Below are 16,683 nucleotides of genomic sequence, written 5' to 3' on the forward strand. Positions count from 1 at the left end.
GGTGGAGCCAACAATGCCAAGGGCTATTCTAACAACTGAACAGGATGGATATTCAGGCTCTGGTGGCTGGGAATATCCCTCCTCCTGCCCCAGCTCTGGAGTTTGCTGCCAGCGTTGCTGCTGTGGCTGTTGCTCTCCTCCTTGCTGAGGCACTCTGACTGTGAGACACTTGTTCCAGGGAGAAAGTTGTTTCTTCCTATTCCAACTTTTTGCTATTTCTTCCCAACTGTGTACTAAAGACGGTGTCTGTTGACTTACATGGAGTCAGTGAATCACAAGGAAAAAAAAAAAAGGATGAATTAGGGGATTGTTTCAGGATAAAGAGTCCTGTATGTTCAAGGATATGGGGAAAAAAAGATGTACCACGATGGTGTGTGTCAATGGCAAGTAAGAATCTCACTGCCACCTTGAATTGCCACTCTATACTGAAAATAATCTTGAAAGATTCTGCCTATGCTAACTCTGTTCCTCAAAACAAACAATTACAGAGTAAAACCACTTATTGCCACCTACCCCAACATTCTAAGAAGAACATGATAATTATTTGCCTTGAAGTATTGATTTTTGCAATGACTGTCTTAAGCATTCAGGGGTAAAGATCCCAGTTTCTCTGAGATCTTCTAATTCAGATTTCAACCCAGTGATTGTCAGTTGTTTTCATTCAGGAGGAAATGAACAAACCCCAATAAAATTACCCTTAACAGCTCCCCTCTCTAAAGCAGCCCCCACAGCTCTTGTTTCTCCCTAGACCTCTTGACCCAGAGCAGGTATTTGTGTACAGCAGACACAGACCATGCTCTGGAGACACCGCAGTGGAACACAGGGGACTCACAGGGAGAGCTCCAGGACATCACATCTGCTCAAGGTGCACTAAAACCACTGGGAAAGGTGAGGAATCAACGTACAGCCAGTGCCTGCAGCAGCTGGGGGGAGCACAACTCAGGGATCTTTTCTCCATCAGCTCAGGCAGGCTCTGGAAGGGTTTCAGGCCACAGAGGTTGATTGTTAGCAGAACCAGTCCCTGGACGTGAACGCCCCAGAAACGGCAAAAACCTCGGCAATGGAAATTCCCCTTTGGAATCTTGGTTTCCCAGTCTGGTTTATGGGGATCAGCTGATCCTCCCAGCACTGGGCAAGGCTCATCTCAATCAAGGGTTTGTGTTCAACAGAAAAACTTAACTCTCCCTGACCCCTCTGCCACGTCTCCAAGATGTGATGAAATAATTCTCAGATTATTTCCCCTTCATGCATTAGGAAAAAAGCAAAATATGTGATCTTTTTCCTTTCTACTGAAGACTAGATTCCTAAAGCAAACAAAAAACCTGGCCACGCATCTAGTGGTCTTTCTGTACAGTTAACCACAGGTAACCACTGGCTGTTTTTGAAGCCCAAGAGAAGTATCTAGAGCACTTTATCAAAAAGGGAAACTGTCACAGGCAACTCCCTCTTCAGAATGAGCTATAGATTTGATATTACCAAGACATTTCAGATAAATTAAAATTATTGTAGTATTTTCTTCAGCTTCAGAAGTTATAGAGGACAAGTGCAATTCCAATCAATTTGTACAGCTACTTTTTCTTACCATGTCTTATAGTTTTATAGCTTCTCTTACTTTAAAGGTCATAAAAATGAGTGGGACTGAACACCAGTGCAAAATTTCAAGTCATACAATAAAGTCAGATCTCAAAACTTCTCAAAAAGAAGGACAGAGGAACAAAGAAAAAATTCTGATCAGGAGAATAATGAACTTAAAATTGTCAGAAGTCTCAGAAAATAACAGTATTTTTATCTGCCTTGGTGTACAAGGACATGCAAATAAAACCTTTGTCTAAATCCAAATAAACATCATATAGTGAGAGAGAGCTTGGGAGGGATAAAGTGGTTCACAACACATCATTTGCCTGTACAGTGAGGCACACAAACAGGGCCTAATTGTCAATCGTGTGTCCTATATTCCAGTGACACACTACCTCTCATGAACAGAATAATTAACGAGAAGAGGAGGCACATGATCAGATCCTACAGCTTTCTATTATTTAGGATGAATGGAAATAAAGGGAAACATTTACAAAACAGGCAACTGGAAACATCTTTTATGCAGGGACCTTTAGAGCTGGCAAAAGCAACCTTCCAAGGGAAAAAAGCATAAGAGAAACAAATTCTGGTAGTTTGAGTCACTAAATCCTCAGAGAATCTCTTGTAAGAGTTGCTGTGTTCCTTTCACCACATGAAACCAGGGTGAGTTATCCAGCCTGGTAGTGTGGAGCTGGCTGAAGAGGAAGAAGCCCTGAATTTCCACTTGTTGTGAGTGGGTATTAAATCTTCCGCAGTTCCTGATAGTCACATAAACAAGGCTAATCTTCAAACCAAATGACAGCCATTGTAAAAGTGCCTTCCTGTAAATGCTCAGCTTTGCTTTCTGCTTAAAGACACACCTCAGTGAACAATAGCTCAGCAGGTATGAACACAACTAAACAATGCATAGGCTCCCTGCAGTTTCAAGTTTACATCCTGCAGGCACTCTTGCAAGAGTGAATAACAAAGTATTTGGGTAGAATTCTGAAATTAGAAAACTACCAGAGAAAAGTAGATCTTGATGTCTACCATCACTCCTATTACCATCACTATAGCTATTCACAGCTAAGCTCTGTATAGCTACTAGTGATTTAATTTAAATTGTTATTTCTCAATTTGAAAATGAGTAGATTTTTAAAGACGTCTCCAGTGGCACCACATCATGTCTGAGCCCCCTCTTGAGAAGATTCAAAAGGTGTACAAAAAGGAAATAATACTGTGCTCTACTGGACTCGAAGCATTTTGTACATTAGTGCATTTCATCTCCTCCTTTAGCTCCTGACATCCATAATACAGTTTTCATTCAGAAGGGCACAGTTGAGCCCTCAGCACATCTCATGCTAATATATCTCATTTGTACGTTAGCTTAATATTATTTTAAAACAGGTTTAACAGAATGGAAAAGACTAAATCAAGATGTCAGTGTTTATTCAAAAAGACTAATTCTTATGACTAATAATTAGTCGTCTTGATGGAACATTTCTTGTTTAAGAGAAACATTAACACATCATCCATCAGTGTGTTTCAAATACAAACCTTTTCAGGTTATGAACACATGCCCAAGGACAGACCTCAAGTAGGCATAACTCTAAATAAGGGCAGAAGAGATAATTTGTACTGAGGAAGAACTGGATTTTACACAAACTCCCAAAGGCTCCTCTTCCCCCAAGTTAGATTTATAATGCAGGGATGCAAAGCAACAGCCTGACTGCAGCTTGGGCTGGGACCATAGGTGAATTTGAAGTTTGAAACACAAATCCAGTAGCTTAATATAATTGTGAGTCTTTTTAAAATACAGAAGCATGAAATTTAGGACTTTAAATTGAATTTATCAGATCTACTTCTGTGATAAAACAATGTAGCCTACCAAAATAATTCTCAATGCCTCTGGGGAGCACAAAGGGCTTTTTTTAGGGGAGAGGTGGTTTGGTTGTGCTTTGGTTGATAATCAAAATTTCTCAGTAAGATTCACTTGAATAAAGAGAGATACATCTTAAAACCCAGATGAGCAACACAAATCATGCCATATCAAGAGCTCTGGAAACCTCACCCCACAGGAACACTCTGAGCTGCCTGCCCAGCCCTTGGCCCATGCAGGCAGAAGGACAGGTCTGTACCTCAGCATTTTCCTGCCCTGTCCCCTTTCCCCTGCACTCCCTGTGTCACAGCCAGATGCCAAGCAGTTTTCCCCACTTACAGCAGAAAACCTGTGCAGGCTGCAGGGACACAACCACACACAGCCACTTTGCTGGGGTGACCACCTGAGTGTCAGGGGGTCCCACAGTGTCCCCCCACACGGTCCCATGTCTCCCCAGGGAGCTGGCAGGGCAGGGCAGTGTCATACCAGGGAACTTCTCAGCAGTTCCTTGGCAGAGGGAGGCTGTGGCCCTCTTTAGTCATAGGCTCCCACACCCTTGGGCTTCATTGTGCACGTGCCATTCCTATCATGCATTAGAGTGATTCTTCAGATCTTACATAAAGGGTAAATGTCAGCCCTGGTTTTTGTGTGTGCACACACATTTGTGAATTATGCTGTTTATTTAGTCAGGTTAGCTGAAAAACACTGAGGTATTCACTTTCTGGTGTTGTTGCCAGAAGAAAGGAAGAACAAGATAAAAATAAAACGGCATTACTCAGCCACCTGATGACTTCTGTAAATATATTTTGAAGCTTTGTATAACACAGGTTACTATGTATTTAATAAATCCAGTGGATTAGCTCTGTAAGAAAGAAAGGGAAAAAAAAAAAATCACACAACACTCCCCCACCCCCCCGAAAATAGCAGGCCAGCAAGGTATTCAATTTAATTTTCTATTATTTTTCCAGGTCACCCAAAACTTGATTTTTTTTTGAGAAGTCTTAAGCCTGTACTTGGTCCTGCAGCACAGATGGCATCGCTGCACTGCACTGCACTGGTTTTTGCCCAGACCAAGCCTTTCTCTTTACAGGCAGGAGAAGCCCAAGCAGTGCTCTGGGTTTTACCCATCCCAGCACGGCGTTTTGGGCAGGGCTGGCATGGCACAGGCAAGGGCAGAAGGGCCATGAGCACTGCTGAACAAAGGAGAGCACACTCCACATGGGCTGGAGCACGGCACAAAGAGGTAGGTGTTCATTTGTTTTACATGGGGGAGCTGTGATTACAGTCCCAGCCAGTGCTGAATACAGGCTGCTTCTCTCTGCCCCTAAAGGGTAACCAACTGTTTTCAAGACTTCAACTCTGATGGAGAAATAACTGCTTTAAAGTGGACTCCGAATCCATTCTCTATCTGAAGCAGCCTTTATACCTTATCTGGATAAAGTTTCAATTTTTAATGAGGGCAGGGCAGGAGGGTTTCCAGGCCTGTGAGTACGAGCTATGTGATGCAACATGCCAGACCTCTCAAAATACCTACAGAGGAGACATTTCATCACAATGTCAACATTAACTTTGTATTCCTTTGTGGTTTTCCTGGTTATTTCAATCTTAAAGATCCCTTTGAATTAGTTGAGAAAACAAAAACTAAATCGCAAACTTTCCCAGGAAATAAGTACTGAATAACAGGGAAGGTTTTGCTATTTAGAGGTGTCTCATTCCTTTAAAGCCTATTTTAAATTATATCCATCAAAACACACAGGAGATCTTCTCCCCTCTCCTCTGTAAAACTGTTTTCACTGCATTGTGGAAGTCGATAGACAGAGGAGAGCATTCCTTTGTTGGCACAGCCCTGAACAGTCAACTTCCCAGGTTTCTCCTCTGTGAGCCTGTATTTACAGGGTGCTCTTCTGAGAGGGGAATTTATGTTTGCTTATGGCCTTGCCACAAACGTAACTGATACCAAAAAGCACCAGACTATTTAAGATTATCTGCTCTGGTTCTAGAGGACAAAATTTATACCTAGATAATCTTATTTTTTTTCAGTAATTTTGCATGAATTTGATATCTAAGTCCAAAGAAAGTAAGCAGCAAATACAACAAGACCCCAATATAACTGGACTACTTAAAGGGAGGCATAAAGTTGACTTAAATTAGTGTTGAAGAACAACAAAAGTAACAGCAAAATTTACTCCTAGTAATGTTTTTGGAAACCTTTAAATACTGATGACAACATCTTCAGAAATATGAAAACATTTGATAATAAACCAGAAAAAAAATAGTAAATAGTGAAATAGACCAATCCACCAGAAAGCTTTCCTTAGGGCTCAAAGCTACAAGTGCAGTGCAGCTGTAAGTTAAATTTGCAAATGCGTTCAATCATGCAAATTTGAGCGCTTTCTCTGGTACAACACACTGTACAGAATGAGGACTACAGATACAACTATGGATTACTTCACTGCCCAACCAAAAGTATGATTCTCAAGGGAATTTTTCCCAGTTAGAATCGCTGTGTTTTCGAAAGAGTGTGTTTATAGGGAGAAAGATTTCGGAACAAATGTCTGGTGCCCATAAACAAAATATTTCTAATTCTACAAATAACAAGGCGTTTTGGAAAGTTTAAAGCCTCCCAACACGAACTGAACTACCCACAGCAGTCGGTACTTTGAGGCAGTGCTAGGGTGCACCCTCATAAATCTGATTATCAGCTCGGGACGCTGGCAACCAACTCAATTCGGCGTAAAGCCATTTTTAGGCTCTGGTTTGTGCGAAGAAACGGCTCACGCAGAGGACCACAACCACCAGGATCTCCAAACCACCTTATCACCAAACACACCGAGGGAATCGGGGCTGGGTGTTGAACAGAGCCTGCTGGGGAGGCACAAACCAGTCTGGAAGCCGCCTTGTCCCGGGGCTGCCGCGGCCGAGCCCGCCCGGGGCTGCGGCGGAGGCAGGGGCAGGGGGAGCGGCCGCACACACCGGGGCGGGCGGGATCGTCCCGGGAGCGGGGAGAAAAAGAGGAAAAAAAAAAAAAAAAAGGACAAGAAAAGAAGGAAAAAGTAAAGAGGGGAAAAAAAGAGAGAGAGAGAGAAGAAAGTAAAGAGAAAAAAAAGAGAAAAGTTTGCTGCGTTTCCGCGTGAGGAGCCGCGGCTGCCCCGCGCCTCCCGCGGCCCCCGGGGCAAAGGTGGCGGCGGGCAGCCCCTCCCCGCTCCGCACTCACTTTGTACGTGTTCTCCGTCAGCTTGTTCACCTCCTCGGGGTCCCGGGACATGGTGCCGGCGGGGAGATCTCGGTCCTGCGGAGCGCCCCGGCCCCAGCGCAGCGCCGCGGCAGCCTCGCGTTCCGTGCCCGAACTGTCAAAAACTTGCGGAACCAGCCGGGCAGCGCCGCCGGGGCGGGCCCTGCGCGCCGCCGCTCCCGACGCGGCAGGACTGGCTCGGCGGGCGGGGAGGGCCGGGCCGGGCTCGCATGGCCGCCCTCAGCTCAGTTCGGCTCGGCTCGGCCCGGGCGGGGCCGGCGGAGCACTCGGACCGCCCCTACCTGGGCCACCGCCTCCATCCTCGTCCTCCTTCCTCCTGCCCGCTCCACCCCTCCCAGAGCCCCTGCCCCGCTGCCAAAGCCCGACCGGGGCCGTGGGCAAGGAAGTCCTCTCAGGAGGCAGCTCTGCTCCAAGTGCCCCGCGAGGGCGGAGGTAAACTTTTCCTCCCAGCAATAAAGTGAGGGTTCTGTAGGAATTAATTAGCCAGAATGAATTAGCGTAGCCCTGGTAGTGCGGTGAGGGGTGATCCCCCTGCTTCCTTCCACAGCAGCCCTCATGAGGGAGAGCAGAGCGGGGAAACCCCCATCCCAGAGACCCCTCAGGAATGGACACAAATGTTCAAATATTTTTCTCCCGAGTCCTGGTCTAATGCACTGCCTAAGCTTCCTCCTACACGCTGAAGTTTTCTATTTGTTTTAAATACACACCCAATAAAACACTGCCCTCAGTCATCTTTCCTCTGTGGACTTACTTACAAATCCTTCATGGAGAGGGTGGTGAGGAAGGCTGTGGGAAGCTGTAAATTTTTGTGGACCATAAATTGCCCAGATTGTGAGATTAAAGTATGCCACTTGGAATATCTTTCTGATAAAATAATACTGGCGCTATCTTGAAGGGCTTTGTGGGAACTTCATAACCTTGGGTTATTTAAAACTAGGTTATGGTGCTGAGTATCGAGTGTGTGAGGTGTAATTGCCCTCCTCACACGTTGGCTGCCCTTCTCTTGGTCGCTGTCTTTACCTCTGTTTCCCTCACTTTATCACAGCAATAAAAAACTGGACTTGGATCAGAATCCTAGATATTGGACTCTGGTGAGGGAGGAAGTTGTTATGGAGTTTCGAGAGCTGCAAAAATAGTTTTGGAGCATGTGGAGGTGCCTTTAGAATTACAATTATAATTGACCGTCTGGGGTGGTAAGGTGTTCTCTTGAATGCAGCTAAAATGCAGGCAAGAAAGGGAGTTGCAGGACTCTTCATACTCCCAGGTGAGGTCTTTACAGACTTCTGTTATGTATTATAAATTAAACTTCAGTTTAATTTATAATGTTATCCTATGACATAATGGATTGTTTTGGGCCCAAGTCTACAATTGATGTTCCCTCTAAGCCCTGTTTGCTTGTACAAACAGTCCTGTCAAACGTGATGTGGCTGCTTGCCTGAGCATGGCAGAAAGTCACACTGTTTATGCCCAAGTCTTTTGTCTGCAGAGTTTGTTACAACTCTGAAAACAGACTGGGTGCTACCAACTTTTGTGTTACCATATGCCAGTGCATGAAAAGGATGTTCCTCCCTAATAAGCTGATCAAATTTCAGGGAGCAGGTACCCAAAGGAAGATGCAGAAGAGGACTTTTCCTTCCCTGCTTCCTGCTAAAGGAGCTGGGAGTGTAGTGTATAGCAGGGAGTGTTTTATTCCTGTTGGGGACATAGCATTCCTCTTTCCTCTGGGTGCTGTGGAGCTCTGGGAGCTCACCCAGGATTCAGGGTGTTTGTTTCCAGTTGGCTTGCTAAATTCAGTCACAGTAGATTACAATGTGAGTATAAATGGAGTGTGCATATCAGACAGAAACAATATGGATAATTTATTTAGGCAGAAGTGTTTAAATTGTTGTGACACTTAACACATTGTGGGAATTCTCAGCATTGCCAAATATACATTTGTAAAGGTCTTTCTTTTTATCTTGTAAGTAGATGTAAATATTTTAAAGTTCTACTGAATTTCCTACTTCTGTGTATGACCTTTGGTCTTTGGTATGATCTTTGGTATTTGTTTCTGTAGTCTTTCTGTGCATACTTTTTTAGGGTTTTTAGGTAATCTTTTTTTGTGTGTTTTTAGTTCTGTTTGTTATTTAAAAAAAAGGAAAATAAAGATGGAAATAAATAATATGGTATTATACCAATTGTAAAGCTATGGAGAAAAGAAAAAGAAACTCAGAAAAAACAGTCTTTAAGGAATACCTAAATGGGAAATGAAGCTAGAATGGCAGAATCCTTAATTTGGGGTAATGATTACATCTATTATTTCATCTACCTTCAAATTAAAATAAAAATAACCATAAATAGTTCAGATATTTAACTTTACTCTGTGACTGCAAACTTGGAACTTGACAGCCAAATCCAGTTGATTATCCAGGCCTTTGCTATTTATCATAAATTTTCAAATTCACTAGGAAAGGATTCTGCTTGTAATTCAAATGCAAAGGCTTTGTTCTCTTAATAGGGGATTTTTATCTTACATTGTGTAAAGATTAGGGTTATGTTACTGACTTAGCAGGAGTCAACCCTGATGTGTGCAAACAAGAGGAATTTGGAATGGTTGAATGAGATTTCATTTTTGCAAGTTGCTTAAGGATGCTCTTACATCTAAACATGAGTGCAGTAATCTGCTAGTAACACACCAAAGTGTTTGGTGTGATCAGGACAGAATGTTTAATAGCTTGCAAAGCTGAAACTTTAATGAATACCTCTTCATGCTCCATTGCCCACATACTCCTGTAGGCATTTGTAATAAACATACTGTTGTGAGATGTATTGTTTTATGTAGACTTTTCTGGTTTATCTATTCACCAGTTACACTGAAGTTTGGGTGTTTGAGTTCTCAGGTTTTGCATTTTGGTATTGTTTCTTAGGGACTTTGAAGAGCACTTGCTATCTTTGCTCTGGAAAAGAGTTCAGAGCAGGAGTCTAGTTCTGATCACAAATCATATCTGCTCTCTGAACTGATTGGAATTAAAATTAATCTGATTTTTTTTTAATGCTTTTAACAGATATGGATTTGCTGGCCAGAAGAGATGAAAAAGAAAATATTTTTTTCTTTGGTGGTGAACCCATCCTGTGGTATAACTACATCTGTCCTTTGTACTTTGCCTCAAGCAAGAATTGCACCTCAAGAATAGTTTGGGGAACTTGCCAGGTTAGTAGCTTAGCTGGTCCAGTCCCCATCAGAGAAGGACTAAATTCAGCATTAGGCTGCTCAGGGTTTCATCCAGTTGAAGTTTGAAGGAAAAGTTGAGGAACAGAACTGAAAGTTTTATTTGAAAGAGCTTGTAACTTGACAAGTAAAGAAAATCCTCCACAGTGTTATAGGAGGCTGCGTTTACCATTTTGTGTTGGCCTATGCCACCTTCCAGCTGAGTTACCTGTGCTCAGCAGGCATCCTCTGGCCTGTGGGGACAGCTCTGACTGTAATGCTGCCCCTTGAGAAAAACAAAACTCCTTCCTCATTACCGGCCATTCTGCTTCACTTTACACTTCCCTGATGTTAAACTGAAGTGTTTGAAGGACTGTAATGATGTATAATTCCAATGGTTACCCTTGATACTGGTGTGATGGCTTGGGTTTCAGCTGTCCTGGTGTCCCCCTTGCCGTGGCTAAGGTGCTCCTGCCCCTGGCACAGGCTGGCCTGGAGCTGAGGCTGCCAGCCCCTGAACCTGCCTTTCTGCAGCTCTTGCTGGGAAGTGCCCCTCTGGGCCCCAGTCCAGCAGGTCATTCCACGCTGGCCAAAGACAGAATCACACAGATTTAACAAAACTGCTGTCGAGGGACTCACTCAAAATAAGTGCTTATATTTATTCCCTCCAGAAGGGCAGCTCTCCCTTGTAGGGTTTAAGCTTTGGAAAATGAATAGCCGCAATAAAAATTTCCCCATGTGTTGCCAGCCCTATATAACAGATTGTATGAGAAAAGGGTGTTGTTGATGCATCTCTTTAAAATGTGCATGCTCAGAAATAGTCCCTTGAGTAAACACACGTGTTTCTTTAAAAGCAGTAATATTTTGATGTACAATCATTTTCTGCATGTGTCCTGTTTGCATGTCAAATATGTCAGAGACATTCAAACATTCTTTGGGAAGGATTTAAGCATGCTGCAAAGACCTGTTAATATCAGCTCATCATTAGATCTTTAACATGTGTTTTAAGTACCTTAGTAGGACTGTAACTAATTACACAAATAGTGGCTAAGCAGTAATCACATGTGCATGATCTAGCCAGCTGTGCCCTATTTCATTCCCCATGGTCATTAGCAGATGTTTAACTTGATTAAGGAAAAAAAAAATGTACACAGCATGTTATTTGATGATTTTAAACTACATTCAGAGTCAGAATATAATTTTCTGAACAGGAAATTAGAGGGACTCTACAAGCTCTCTTTTCTGATTGATGGATATTTTTTGCCCTCTGTTGACTCTTATAAGGAATTTTTAAAGTATTTTAATCCCCTTGAAACTGACAGTGCAAAAGCACACCAAAACTTACACAAAGTGCTGTTTGAAAGAATTATACAAAACTTTGAAGTGGTTACTGACCCTTTCAGTCTGATTCAGCTGTGGATCATTTAAAGGATTGACTCCATTTTTAAATTGATGCAAGCAAGCACAAAATCATTTTGTTCCCTGCTGTTCATTGTCCTGGGCTGGTTTCAAAGCAAATGAGCTGTAACTCAGACTCACAGGTCAATAAGATACTGAGCTCTCTGGTCAAGGAGGACACTTAATCAAATGCTTAATTTAAACATGTAATTAATTGACTGTACTTTGGGGGGTTGAATCAAGGAAGTGCAAGATGCTTTTTATTAACTCTTCTTTCTCCAGACTAAAAATTAGATTATATTTTTGTCTTGAAGGATTTGGATGCTTCTGTTTTGTGTCTCAATAGTCTCATGTTGCAAATTATCTTGGCAGTTTTATAAGATGAACTATAATCTGATTTCATCACTGTGGGTTGTTTTTTTTTTTTTTAGTCTAAAAAGAGCATATGGTATGGAAGAAAGTGTTTTTGAAAAGGTTTCTTTCATGAGGTTGCTTAGAACTTGTACAAAATTTAGCATTCAAGGGAATCTAATAGGCAATCCTGCTAGCTATGCTAATAATTTTCTGCCGCTAGTTGAAATGTTTAATTCAAAGCTGTTATACTCACACATTTTGTGACTGCTCATTTCTTGCCCAGAGTAGCTGTGCCTTAATTCACGTGCTGTGCCCACTAGATGGCAAGCGAGCTATGCATGATGGAGGGAAAGAAATACACATTATCTGTATGCATAAGGCTTTTTTGAGAGGTTTATAATGAAACAAGATAGATATTAGTGGTAAGCGAATGAAACAGCCTTTATATTGCTCAGACACAGCCTTGGAATTTTTTCTCAAGAGTGTAAGTGCAGTTAGTATGTTCATGCTATTGAAATCCAAATATGCCTTGGGATTTGTAACTTTATTTTGGAAGCCAGCCCTAGTAGTGAGCCAACATCCTGATGAAACTCCTGTTCTAAACTTCTAATCCATTTAGGTGCCAGGGGTTTATGAGGTGAGTCATGCTGAAAACACATTATTTTAAATACCTACGTGTTCGTTATTCTCTCTTTTGTAATTTGTCAGCTGGGGATTAACTAACAACAGGTGTGCACTGTCCCAAATGGATCAACTGGTTTTGCCTGGGGCTGAGTGCAGAGTTGTGCAGCTAAACAGATCTGCTCCTGCTGGTCTCAGTAATGTCAAGAGGTTGTGTATTAGAACCAGAGTAGGAACTATCAGTGTTTGTTATGGGGTGGAACATAAAGACCTCAGTTGTGATGCTGTTGCTGGGCTGGGAACAAAGTGTGCACCATATGTAAAGCAGTGTTGCTGTGAGGATTTTCAGAGAATTTTGGTGCTGTTCTTACCTCTTCCTTTTCACAGTAAGGAAAAGAAAGACCAACTACATAATATTGCTAATTTGCTTGTACTTAAAATTGGCAAAACTCCTAGAACTGCAATTCTATATTGCAAAGAAACTTGTAGCTCATTAACCCCTCTCTTTAATGCAGCCTTACTGTCATGGAGAATTACTGGAAAGGTGGTCAGGATAGATTGTATTACTAATAAACTGTTAAAAAATAATTACCTTCTTCCTGTATTGCCATTTAATTGTGAGCATTTTTTAGAAGTGGTACTGAAACCAAAAAAGCAATCCATGTCTATTTGTTGGTAATAAAAATATGATTCCAAAGGCATACATGGATATTCTTGGACTGAGCCATCCTGAAGTTTCTGTGTATGGACATGTTACAAGCCTGCCTTCTCCTCTTCTGTTCAGTTGCTGTTCTAGGAATGGAACACGGCTGTGCCTGCCCACTCCTTGTCTCTAGACACCCACTGGCCAGTGACAACACTAGCAATGCTTTCCAGAAAACGCAGGGGCACTGGTGGTTGATGCTGAGCAGCGCAGAGTGTGGAGCAGCCTGTGGTGGATGTTTGCAATCCTGCCTGTGCAGCCTGGCGGTCTGTCCCGAGGGTGTCTCTGCAGCAGACCCAAAGCAGCTGCTGACAGTCACTGTCCCTGCCTGGGGTCCCACCCCTGGCTCACAAAAACGCCTGAGGATGGAGGTGGTTGGGGGCTGTGACTGCTCTGCAAAGATGGGAAGATGATGATTAGATTGGCAAAAGGCAAGTCTTGGAGGTTTGGATGAAAAGGATGATTGATTAATCACAGGTTGTCTGAAAAATGATAGCTCTAGGGTCAAAATACCTCACTTGCAGTCAGTCCCATTGAGATTGGGAAAATAGCATGCTTAGGGAAATTAGAGTGATTACCAGTGGTTCTCAGCTTCTGATTAACTGGCGTCATTGAAGTCAGCTCAGTTCCTATGGATTTCCTGAAAGTTTGGCTTGCCATTCCTCATTCCTGCTCAGCTTTCTCATTTGAAAATCAAATATATGGACTGTATCACAAGGAGTGGTCCCTAGCTTCAGGGCAAAGAGGTGTGGGATGGCTCAAATCCAGCCGGTTCTGGGCGGGTTCGCTCCGGGACTTCTGGCTGCATCCACGCTGGCCAGCCTTGGTTTGGGTCACTGCTGAGCGCCTCTCATGAGCTGTAAACCCTTAACCATTACTTTAGTTCACGTTCTTCGGTTCAAAGTGTCTGAGCTAAGCTGAGGGCTGTGCTGCAGCTTGCCCGAGTAGCGGGTGAGTGCCTGCCCTGGAGCTGGGCAGGAGCGGGTGGGAGCTGGGCAGGGTTACAGGGGTCGGGCTGCTGGGCTGGGGTGGATGGACACGTCTGGCCCCTGAGGTGGCTCCTTACAATGAACTCTCCTCGGGGTGCAGCTCCACTTTCTGTTGAAAGGTAAGGCGGCAGCCAAGGGGATCCCGCGTGTGAAGTGGCAGGGGTTATGTAGGTGATGGAGAGCCCTGGGATCCAGGAGTGACCTCAGGAGCTGGTTTGTCATCCTTACCTGACTGTGTGAGAAGGAGGCACTTGGCTTCTGACAACAGTGCACTGGGCACTGACTTTCCATAGGGCTCTAGGGCAAAGCCCTTCCACGTTATTGAGCCAGTGAATTACTAGAGTTACAGGTAATTTACTAGGTAAGAATTGTTTGGGTTGTGATTCAATACCGACATTGCAGCTGCTCTGCTGTTTGGCTTCTGAGTAAAAAGCATTTTATTTTTTCTTTTGTCCTTTTCACAAAAGGGCTATAGTTTCAGCTGTTCCTGGGGATATTTTGAAACAATCTGTTCTGGAACCAGAGAATCCAGAGAATCAGAAGAAATGTTGTGGAACCAGAGAATCCAGAGAAGTTTCTGGATACAGGAGATGAATCAAGTTGCTTCTATGCTGCATATTACTGCTGGTCCACCCTAGAATTCACTGAATTAGATATCAAGAATTTAATTAATGTAAGGTTTTCTGTGTGTGTTCTAAATATGTTAAATTTTGATGCTCTTGTTAATATAGAAAGCCTGTATGTTGCTGCTGGTCCAAACTAGGAGAAAAGGGATGTAGTGGACTTACTTTTGACTGTGAGATTCATGTCTTTGTCTTTAATTTAGGGCAAAATTTTGGTTGAACTGGTGGGAGCTTTTGATTTAATTTAGAAAAGCTCAGCTTTCTTTTTTTACACTTTTGATTTTTTGTTAAACTTAAAAGCAATGTGAATTTTTAGAGAGAAAACAGTAACTCAGAAAACTCTTACACTGATAGGATTTGTGAAACAATTTGATAATACTTCCTCCTTCTTTGATTCCTAAATACTGGGAGCTTGTTGTTGTACATGCCACATTTTTACTACCTGCTCTTCATCAGTTGCTTGTGCTGTGTAGATGTTTTTTTATTATTATCATGGAATACACGTACTTGCAGCTAAACATTACATAAAGTTTCATATCTCTACCCACATTTGTTACTCTTGTAACCCTGCTTAGCAGCTAAAAGTAAACCAAAAGATTAGTAATGAAAAACAAACCTCTCAGTTTCCCTCTTTACAACAGAGAGTCTAAGCTGCAAAATTCAGATATTAGTTTAGCTCTGAAATTTTTAGAAGATAAGGGATCTGACACTGGTTTTATATTTTTAAGTGTGAAAAGTCATTAGAATTACCTGGTTCTGCTTTTGGGTGTTCTGTATCTAGTATTTACACACCAGAGCACCAGGCTGAACTAAAAGTATTACCATACATAGTAATGAATTAAAGAAAAAGACAATTATGATTGTCTCCTTTTTTGGAGTATCCAGAAAAGATGTAATATTGTACTTTGAGTTTATTCTAGATCAGTATCCTAAGTCCCCTTCCTCCCCCAGCTGACAGAACAGATGGTTCATCTCTCTCCTACAATTTCTGCATCCTTCAAAATCCCACTGTGAGGAGCTGGGGACAGGTCTTTCTTTAAGAAGTCCTGTCCCTCTAGTGCATTTTAATTCTTAATTTCATGGCTAACTCTTCAAACAACACTTCAAGTATCACCCTGTTATGCTGGTTTTCCTGGAAATTACTAAGAACTGAGATGGTGTATGGAATTAATACTGATGATGAAAATATCAATACAAGCAGTACTTCAGCAGGATGGGATAAATGTAAAGAGAGAATGCCTACAATCTTCTCTCCCAAGTTTTTTTATATAAGGCTGTGGTCTTTGAGCAGCCTGTGAGAGCTGTGGGCAGTGTAAACAGTTTAGGTCTGTTTATACCCATGAGTGGCACTTCAGACAAAAAAGGATTTGCAAATTATACAGGTGAGATAAGTGCTGTGACAGTGTCATGATAACAGCATTACCAGCACTGCTGAGGGGAAGGCTGAAATCTTGGGTCTATTATGAATGACTCTGTATTCATAGTGGAATAATGCCTATAAAAAGCATGAAAACATCCTTGACAGTCAAGGGCCAAAATCTGCCCTCATGGGAAACAGGAGGGTGAAAGATAGGCAGAGCTGCAGCAAATGGGCAAGGAGATCTTGAACACCTCCATGAGCAGCAAAAATTAAATCAGTTACTGCAATAACTGCAGGCATGGGGTTGTGCAGAAAGGCACTAATTTCTTATGATTTTATTTAATTGCTGAGAACTTTCCATGACTTCAAGAGAGCTATGGCAATTAGGTAGCACCAAGTCAGGAATGACATCAAAGTGACCAAGTGGGCTGTGTGACTGGAAATTTAAACCCATGCATTACATACATTGATGGATAACTCTTTAGAGGAAATGAGCATTTTGTTATGGTGATTCACCAGCTAGCAGCTGGATGCTTTTCCCAAAATATTCAGAAATATTCATCTTGCTAAGTGCAGCCAACAGTTTGTGTTGTTTGGGTAATATTAATGAATTAATGTAAAAGTGTGTTATACTTTGTTAGTTCTTAGTTTCTAGACAATGTGGGCCAAAGCTACATCCTTTTTTCAACAGCACAAAGTAGTTGAAAAGGCAGAGAGTGGCTAGGTAGGAATCCCACTTACACAGGAGGAGTCCCTTGGTAA

General features: G+C 42.5%; 1 protein-coding gene across 1 annotated transcript in view; it reads right to left on the bottom strand.

The window, feature by feature from the left end:
* BAIAP2L1 (BAR/IMD domain containing adaptor protein 2 like 1) overlaps positions 1-6,805 on the bottom strand; it is a 34,226-nt gene extending 27,421 nt beyond the window's left edge. Inside the window, exon 1 of the mRNA XM_064390927.1 lies at positions 6,648-6,805. Within this exon, the coding sequence (XP_064246997.1) occupies positions 6,648-6,698 (51 nt within the window). The 5' untranslated portion in view covers positions 6,699-6,805. The remainder of the gene's footprint in view (positions 1-6,647) is intronic.
* Between the last annotated feature and the right edge of the window lie 9,878 nt (positions 6,806-16,683).

The sequence above is a fragment of the Passer domesticus genome, chromosome 15 (assembly GCF_036417665.1).
Source record: "Passer domesticus isolate bPasDom1 chromosome 15, bPasDom1.hap1, whole genome shotgun sequence".
NCBI classification, from domain to species: domain Eukaryota; kingdom Metazoa; phylum Chordata; class Aves; order Passeriformes; family Passeridae; genus Passer; species Passer domesticus.